At 42.4% G+C, this 9,579-nt stretch overlaps 1 protein-coding gene across 1 annotated transcript; it reads left to right on the top strand.

Annotated features, from left to right (window-relative positions):
- The first annotated feature begins 539 nt into the window (after positions 1-539).
- Positions 540-4,279, top strand: LOC129019677 (galectin-10-like). The gene is made up of 4 exons (XM_054462715.2): positions 540-1,852; positions 2,358-2,568; positions 2,705-2,790; positions 4,030-4,279. Exons 1-3 carry the CDS (start codon positions 1,776-1,778, stop codon positions 2,750-2,752), a joined length of 336 nt encoding a protein of 111 aa, XP_054318690.1. The 5' UTR covers positions 540-1,775; the 3' UTR covers positions 2,753-2,790; positions 4,030-4,279.
- The last annotated feature ends 5,300 nt before the right edge of the window (positions 4,280-9,579 follow it).

Here is a 9,579-nt window from a genome sequence, read left to right as displayed (position 1 = left end):
GGTGTTGAACTGGGAACATGCACGTGGCCTTCTGTCTGTGTGAAGTTTCCTCCTCACACAGCAGGGCCTCTGATGAAGCAGCTGTGCATCTTCTAATATGTGTCAGTGTGGATCCTGGGTGACAGAACTGGTGGGGATCTTGGGGACTGGGAGTTACCAATGACTCATTTGTGAGCATTAATGAGAGCAGAATGTATGATCTGTAGATGTCTCTTCCCAGGCAGAGTGGAAAAGAGGAATCCAGACTATGGGAACAATGGTTCCTCAGGTGGAGTCTGCACACAGTGACCATCATCTCCTGCCTCTCATCCTCAGGTCTTTTCCTGTCTCCCACCCAAGGCTGCCATTCCCATTGTAGGTCAGAAGAGTGTGCAAGTCCTGGCTCTCTGAGGAAGAACATTGGAGACTGTGGTTTCAGTGACTGAATCACCTCAAACCAGAAAGAAACAAGGGTAGCCTCAGTTTAGATAGAGTTTACAGTGGATATTAATCATCAAAGTAGCTGGGTTTGCTGGCTCATGCCTATAATCTTACCACTTTGGTAGGCAAAAATGGGAAAATAATTTGAGGCCAGGAGTATGACAGCAGCCTGGGCAAAATAGTGAGACACTGTCTTTACAAAAACTTTAAGTGACAGAGAGGCAACTTGGTGGGCATTTTTTTTTTTTTTTTTTTTTTTGAGACGGAGTCACTCTGTCGCCTAGGCTGGAGTGCAATGGTGCAATCTCGGCTCACTGCAACCTCCGCCTCCCGAGTTCAAGTGATTCTCCTGCCTCAGCCTCCTGAGTAGCTTGGATTACAAGACTTGAGGATCTATCACCACCACGCTTGGCTAGTTTTTGTATTTTTAGTAGAGACGGGATTTCACCATGTTGGTCAGGCTGGTCTCGAACTCCTGACCTTGAGATCCACCTGCCTCGGCCTCCCAAAGTGCTGGGATTACAGGCGTGAGCCACCGCACCCAGCCTTGGCAGGCATCTTTCTCCACAGCTACTCAGGAGGCCAAGGTGTGAGGACCCCTGCAGCACAGGAGTTTGAGGCTTCAGTGAGCTATGGGTGCACCACTACACATCAGCCTGGGTGACAGAGTGAGACCATGTCTCAAAAAGGAAGAAAAATCATCCACTTGTAGGTTATCTCTAATTACTTCCCTGACCCACACTCTTCATTTGTCCAAGTGCTGCAGCTGTGCTGTCAACAATTTTTACAGCTTCTGGGAAAGATGCCCACAGCCCTTGATGATAGTGATGCTTGTGCATCCCACACACAGGGGTTTCCAGTTCTTTTGTTATTTCTCTCTCTCTTTCAACAAGTGTTGCTTCTTACTGGATTGAATTTCTCCACTGATAGATCCTCAAGTCTTGTTTTCACAGATATTAATTTCTCTATCACTAAGATCACCCATTAGTAAGAATTACTAATAAAGACAAAAAAATAAAAAGTAAAGAAAGTACAGAAAAAAAGAATTTTAAATAATCCTTCTTGTACCTGGGAAACTAAGTTAGGCAGAGTTCAAGTATGGATCTAAGGTGGCACTGCCAGTAAGAGGCAGAATCAGGACTGGAGTCCGGGCAGCCTGGCTCCTGAATCCTAGCTCCTAACTATGAGACCCTCATGTCTTTAGTAATATGGAGTTCTGACTGTGATAGGGTGAAAGAGGGAAGTCCTCACAGTTTGCCTGTTGATCTCTAATTTTCTACATCATGGGAATCTGTCACAAAAGAGGAGGCCACACCTGGCCCAGCCCCTTTCACCCACTCTCAATCCCCTAGCAGATGCCACACAGAAGGCCTGTGTCCTTGTCCATTGGTTCTTGCATGACAATCAGAGGGACACCAATCCTCCCTTTCATGTGAGTACTGCATGGCACAGGGGTGGAAAAGAAGGGAGAATATTTACTCAGGAGGTGGTCTCATGTGAGTGATGTGGAAATTTCTAGTTGGCAGGATGGAGGAACCATGCAGGCGCAGGTCCTGGAGACCCTCCAGCACCAAGCATGAAACCTGCAGTGGCTGAAATGTGGGCCAGTCATGAGGCCTAAGGGAGGAGAACACTCAGGGGTTAGGGCTGTGACTCTTTATCAAGGGGCACAGAATTTTCAGGGAATGGACAAGGCATAGACCCAGGTAAGTGACTGTGGCTCACTTTCCGTTTTGTGAGGAGCAGAGAATCTCCCCGCCTGGGGGACATATGAGGAGCTAAAACAGCCCCACAGGGACCAGGCCTGCAGTATCACCAGAGAGACCAGGGAGGCTTCTTTCTGCCTTGGGGAAAGGAAGGAAGGGATTTGTGTGTGTGTTGAGTGTGTGTCCCACAAGGGAGGGGCCTGCCCAACACTCTGTGTGCTTTGCCCTCAGCAATGACCCAGAGCTGCGGGTGGAATTCTACACTGGGATGAATGAGAACTCAGACATCGCCTTCCATTTCTTAGTGCACTTTGGCCATTGTTTGGTCATTGACAGCCACGTGTGTGGGGCCTGGAAGTGTGAGGGGAGATGCCGCAATGTGTTCTTCAAGGACGGCAGACAATTTGATCTAAGCATCTTGGTGCTAGACAATGAATACCAGGTGAGTGCCCCAGGAGCTCCCGGTATCCAGCCTCCATGGGTTCTCAGAGCAGGAGGTAGCTTTCCCTGGCCTGACCCCAATAGATTTTCAGGACCCATTTCTCATAACTACTCTTACCCCAGGCTTTTTATCACAGAGCACCCTCTGCTTGCACTGCTATCCTCAGCTCTTTTCCAAAATCTGACCGTGATCAGTATTAGCTCATCTGGCATTTCCCCCAAGGTGAAGAATCTCCTCTGTCTTTTCTCACTGTATTCATTTCTACTTATGTTGCTATTTAAATTTTCACTTTGCTGAATGAATACAATATTCATAAGAATAAAATTGTTTTAGTCAATGAAAAATTAAGTCTTTGTCTCACTCCTGGACCCAATCTTATTCCTGAGAGCATTACCAGTACTCTGCTCTCCTTCCACAGGAAATCTTTGCTTATAGAAGCATATAGATCTATAATTTCATTTGTTTTTAAGAAAATCCTAGTATACATTGCTCTACACATTACACCTTAAAAACTGAGTTGATTTGTTGTCAAAGAATATATCTTGAAGATACCGCCTATTAATGGTGCTTCCTCAGTTTTTAAAGAATGCATAATATTGCATTATAAGGATTACCCAAGATTATTGATCTTGACTCTTTTTAAGGGCCTTGAGGTTATTTCCAATATTTTGCTCTCACTAATGGTGCTGTACTCAGACTTCTAGTCAATTCTTTTGTTTTATCCACCTCCATTACTTATATTGAAAGATAATCATACAGAAATGAAATAACTGGTTCAAAATGTGTGCATTTTAAATTTAACAAATTGACACCTAGAAGGTTAATTTATAGCCTCAGTAATGAAGAATATATCCAAATGTTCTGGCCCTTTCTTATGAGTAGGGCAAAAGATTCACATTTTATTCATATTCAAGTGAGGGATCTCTTTCTATGCTTAGAAAACGTTCAAAATGATAGCCTATGTTTTGCAACACTTGTCCTATTCTACCATTCCAACAACACTTGAGTTTTATTATTGGCCACCATCAGCCCAGATCTAGGCAACTCCAAAGAGAAATGGGGCCATCAGTAGGGAATGGCAGTCGGAGTTCATGGAACAGATATATATGCATTCAATGAACATAATCCAGTGTTAATCCTGTTTGAACCCCTGTACAAGATGCAGGGATTCAAGTTCATGAAACACAGTCACTAGCCATAGGGATTTTCCAAGCTAGACGGGAGGCTGAGCAGACATAGACGATGTGACACAGAGTGGTACAGCCTTGCTGAAGGAAACACTAGAAATAATGTGAGCACTCTCTCAAATAGTTAATCTTTAACAGAATTGTGAGTCTTGGGTTCAGTTATACAACCAGCAGTTTTCTCAGGGGATGTTGTAGGTACTAGGAGAGAGTAGAGAGAAGGCTGAAAGTTTGTTTGGTGGCATACTGTCCTTCTGAGGCACTTTTCCTCTTGTAGGTAATAATAAATGGCCAACACCATACATCTTTGCCCATCCACTTCCACCGTGTTCTGTGAAGATTGTGCAAGTGTGGGAAGATATCTTCCTGACCTTAATGTCTGTCTGCAATTGAGGGAGATGACCACACACCTCATTGTTGAGGAATCCCTCTTTCCATGTGACCATAGGATCCCCAGAGCCTGCTAAGAGCATGATCTATCCTCACCCTTTTCCCTGCACTTGGTCATTAAAACATCACCAAACTTCCCAGAATTTGGTTCTTGCTTTAAGAGGGAAAGAGGAAATGGTCATCCCCAAGAGGCCCCGAGGAACTTTATGGGAGGCATCCAGAAATCAAATAGGATAAGCCTTCTTGTGACTCCAGGAGTGAGTGGCAAGGTCCCTGGAATGTCTTAGAAGACATTAGGTACAGCATCCTTCGACAGCATATTGTTGACATCAGAGACTCTGCGACAAAATCTTTACCCTATCTTAGATGACTCACTGCACTGAAATGTTAGGTAGCTGTTTACAGCCACACAGATGTACCTCGTGGCTTTGGGGAGAAATTTTGTAACTTAAGAACAATCTAGTGGAATTTCCTAATACTTTCCATTATTTTCGAGATATTTATTGTGTGTTAACACAGTGTCTGGCTCTGTACAGGCTGCCATACAGGAGCTTTTCAAAAAGACACATTTCTCACTTGAAAATTTCAATCCAAGCAATAGTTAGAGAATCATAGGAGTCCAAAGATTTCTCTTAAAGAACCCCAATTGTGGAAGATAGTGTGGCAGTTCCTCATGGATCTAGAACTAGAAATACCATTTGACCCTGCAGTCCCATTACTGGGCATATACCCAAAGGATTATAAATCATTCTACAATAAAGACACATGCACACATGTGTTTATTGCAGCACTATTCACAATAGCAAAGACTTGGAACCAACCCAAAAGTCCATCAATGATAGACTGGATTATGAAAATGTGGCACATACACACCATGGAATACTATGCAGCCATAAAAAGGATGAGTTTATGTCCTTTGCAGGGTCATGGATGAAGCTGGAAACTGTCATTCTCAGCAAACTATCAGAAGACCAGAAAACCAAACACCAAGTGTTCTCACTCATAAGTGGGAGTTGAACAATGAGAACACATGGACACAGGGAGGGGAACATCACAACCAGGGACTGTTTGGGGGTAGGGGGCTAGGGGAGGGATAACATTAGGAGAAAAACCTAATATAGGTGACAGGTTGATGGGTGCAGCAAACCACCGTGGCACATGTATATCTATGTAACAAAACTGCACATTCTGCACATATAACCCAGAACTAAAGTACAATTTTTCTTAAAACTAAAAAATAATAATAATAATTGTGAGATTTTTCCAAAGTATGTGGCAGAATCCTGGGATTTCTGTTTAAAAACAAGTGGTCATGGTTTTAGATCAGAAAATATGTAGTTTATTTTGGGGATGGACACAATTCATACACATGGACACAGTGAGCTGACCTTGCTTTGCTGGTCTTTCATTAGGCATTGCAGCACAGCAAATCTCCCAACATATGTTGGCTTACAGAAATCATTTACTCTGATCTTTCTTGGTTAACTGGGCTCATGTGGGTAGTAGATCATGTGGTGAGAGTCATGTTTTCTGAAGCGTCTTTTAGTTTGGGATTCCAGAGGATGCTTCACTCATGTCTGACTCAACACGAGGGCTGGGTGAGCACCTACGGGCTGGCTGATTATCTCCTTCCCTACGTCACTTCCCTATTCATGCCTTGAATTCCCTCAAATCATAAGAGTCTCATGGTTCTTGGACTTAAGGAATGATGATTGGCTGCCACCAAAGAAAGCCTTCCAAAAGGCTCAGGAAGAAGGTGAAAGGCATCATAGGACCTGGCTTTGAAAGGCACACAGTGTCACTTCTATGACACTATATTGATCAAAGTGAGCCATACACAAGCCCAAATCAAAGGGAGGGGGGTTTCATAAGATGTGGTTATTTTCACATGCAGTCATGAGAGAGCATCCTTTGCAACTATTTCCACTCAGTCCTCACAGGCTTACATTTTTCCCACATATCAAAAGCACTAATCCTGTAAGGAACCACTGAAGGCAATACACTTATAGGAACAGGCTCAGATTGAAGTCCAGAATGTTTTCATCCAATCAGGATCTGGTGTCCACGAAGTGACTAGAAATTATCAGGTGCACTTTCTTTCAACATATGCACTAAAGAAATACATTGTCTGCCCTATACAAATTAAACATACAAGACTAAAACAGATATAGGAAAATGCAGTGAACACACTTATTTTAGAGGGGCAAAAGATAATAAACAGCATCCTGAAAGCAAGATGGGTCACCAACAGCTCTACTGGAGCCACCTACAAAAAAATCAGCCAGGGTTCTCACCCTTGTTGCATCTGCTCAAACCAGCATCTCCTTATCTGAAAATATTGTCTTGATATGTGCCGCTTCTGTTTCCACAAGTACTTAAAGGATATAGGTCTCATTAAGTTGGACTAAGTGATGCTCCTTGAATTAATAAGCAAGACATCCACTCAACGAAAGAAACCATGCTAACTCTTTGTACATGAATAAAAATTAAAACAAAGAAACCAATACAAACAAACAAGAACGAAAAAATAGGCATCCATCACTGGTCCACATCTTGCTGAAACCAACAAGACCCCTAATTTCATCTTCTCTGAAAACGTTTCTCTGCAACAGTTGGCTCACCTTCTACCGTCAGCTTCTTAGAGCTCCTACCAAGTAGGCACAATGACAGCCCTTTTCCCTCTATAAGAGCTGTTGTCATCTGGTTCATAGCACAAATAGAGAACCATTTAGGAGAAGATAAACAACATTTTACCTAAAAGCCAAACAATGCAGACTGAAGAGGGTCTCATCAAATAGCCTCTTTGTCTGCAGGGCCTATCACAGGTGTCAATTTGATCATTTTCATCCTCTCTTTCCATGTTCATTGCCACAACTTGTTCAGCTCCAACCTTACTCATGAGTATGCCTCTCTCCTTGCCCTCCTTTAACCTAATATCCAGATACTCTGAGGTGTCAATGCACAGTAAATGATACCTTCATGCCTCTCTTTCTTGTTGCTTTCCTGTATGAACTGAAATTCCTTCTGCTGTCACTGGGAAGTCTCAGGTTCTTGTTAGGTACATGTCCCCCCTTATATCATACCTCTCACAGTTTTGGTCACCACTCTATTTTGATGATGGATCATAGGCCCCCTCATCAGCATGGAAATCATTTCTTGGGGAATTAGGCAATACTTGCTCTGAGTGGATAAAAACTATCTTGGACCCCATGAGTTTCTGAGCAGAACATGAGTTTGATTTCATATCTACATGTCGCTGGATGATGCCCATTGTATTTGCATAACCTACAGTGTCCTGCATGCTGTCCCTGCTATACAAACACACAGTGACTACCTTTTCTTGACTGATATTCACCAGTTCAGTTCAGCTCATATAGGCCATTTGTTACACTCATCTTTATACCAGCTACTACCCTATGCTCTTGGTGGCCAGGAGTGATGTCTCAGATAAAAAGAGAAGACATACAGCCAAGGAACCAATGTTGAACAAACAATTTTTGTTTGCCTCTAGAGACTTACTCAACATGTCTTTCATGCTTGTCAACCCAAATTCATGACCTTCTCCCAGCAAATACATCATTGCTCAAAACACAGTAGGTTATTTCTGCAGTCTAAAGCCTTACCTTCTGAAAGGTCTGTAGGGCTTTTCAGTTTTTGCTGAAAGCCCCCAAAGAATAAATCTACTCTTTGCTAGTGTTGTCCTTGATGTCCAAGTCTCCCAAAGCTGTTTCTTCTGTGGTGCTGTCCGTGGTGCTGAGCTCTGGTGCATCTGGGCCTGTATTTGCAAGTGAGGGGCCAATAAGACAGAATTAACAGAGAAATTTTTTGTTTTGTTTTGTTTTGTATTTGATAAATCACAGCTCAAAATATGTATGATGAATGGAGCAGGAACTGAATTTGGATTTTCAGACCACAATTTCTGCAGTGCCCTCTCTCACCCTCCTATTCAACCTAGTGTTGGAAGTCCTGGCCAGAGCAATCAGGCAAGAGAAAGAAAGAAAGGGCATCCAAACAAAAAGAGAGGTCAAACCATCCCTATTTGCAGTTGTCATGATTCTATATCTAGAAAACATCATAGTCTATGCCCAAATGATCCTTAAGCTGGTAAACAACTTCAGCAAAGTTTCAGGATACAAAATCAACGTGCAAAAATCACTAGAACTCCTACATACCAACAACAGCAAAGCAGAGGGCCAAATCAGGACTGCAATTCCATTCACAATTGCCATAAAAAGAACAAAATACCTAGGAATACAGCTAACCAGGAGGTGTAATATTTTACCATGAGAATTACAAAACACTGCTTAAAAAATCAGAGATTACCCAAACAAATGGAAAAACATCTCATGCTCATAGATAGCAAGAATCATTATCATTAAAACAGCCATACTGCCCAAAGAAATGTACAGATTCAATGCTATTTCTGTTGAACTACCTATGACACCCTTCATAGAATTAGAAAAAAACTATTTTAAAATACACATGGAACCAAGAATGAGTTGAATAACCAAGACAGTTCTTAATAAAAAGAATCAAGCTGGAAACATCATATTACCCAATGTCAAACTGTGCTACAGGGTCACAGTAACCAAACAGTATGGTACTGGTACAAAAACAGACACAGAGACCAGTGGGACAGAAGAGAGAGCCCAGAAATAAGGTCACACACCTACAACCATTGTCAGACCCTTCAACTAAGCTGACCAAACAGCAATGGAAAAAGGATTTCTTATTCAAGAAATGGTTCTGGGTAACTGGCTAACCATATGCAGATGACTGAAACTGAACCCCTTCATCACATTATATAGAAAAATCAACTCAAGATGGGTTAAAGACTTAAATGTAAATGCAAAACTATAAAAACCCTGGAAGACTACATAGGCAATACCATTCTGAATGTAGAAATGGACAAAAGTTTTATGACAAAGGTGCCAAAAGCAACCACAAGAAAAGCAAAAATTGACAGTGGATTTATTTAAGCTAAAGAGCTTCTGCACAGCAACAGAAACTATCAACAGAGTCAACAGACAATCTACAGAATGGGAGAAAATATTTGAAAATTATGTATCTGAAGAAGGTCTTATATCTAGCATCTATAAGGAACTTCAGTAACTTTGCGAGAAAAGAACAAGCAACTCCACCAAAAAGTAGGCAAAGCGGCAAGGCACGGTGGCTCACGCCATAATCCCAGCACTTTGGGAGGCTGAGGCAGGCCGATCACGAGGTCAGAAGATAACTTGAGACTAGCCTGCCCAACATGGTGGTCTCAGACACCTAGACCAATGGAACAGGATGGAGAACCCAGAAATAAGGCCACACACCTACAACCATCTGATCTTCAACAAAGCTGACCAAACGAGCAATGGAAAAAAGACTCCCTATTCAAGAAATTGTGCTGGGAGAACTGGCTAGCCATATGCAGAAGATTGAAACTGAA

Source organism: Pongo pygmaeus, chromosome 20, assembly GCF_028885625.2.
Source record: "Pongo pygmaeus isolate AG05252 chromosome 20, NHGRI_mPonPyg2-v2.0_pri, whole genome shotgun sequence".
Classification (NCBI taxonomy): domain Eukaryota; kingdom Metazoa; phylum Chordata; class Mammalia; order Primates; family Hominidae; genus Pongo; species Pongo pygmaeus.
This window is presented reverse-complemented; position numbering and strand designations above follow the sequence as displayed.

Bases quoted from the DNA above. Each gene is read 5' to 3' on its own strand.
- LOC129019677 (XM_054462715.2), top strand. From the start codon at position 1,776: ATGCCACACAGAAGGCCTGTGTCCTTGTCCATTGGTTCTTGCATGACA. The intron at 1,853-2,357 runs GTGAGTACTGCA...CTTTGCCCTCAG, and splicing joins ACACCAATCCTCCCTTTCAT to CAATGACCCAGAGCTGCGGG. The intron at 2,569-2,704 runs GTGAGTGCCCCA...TTTTTATCACAG, and splicing joins TGCTAGACAATGAATACCAG to AGCACCCTCTGCTTGCACTG.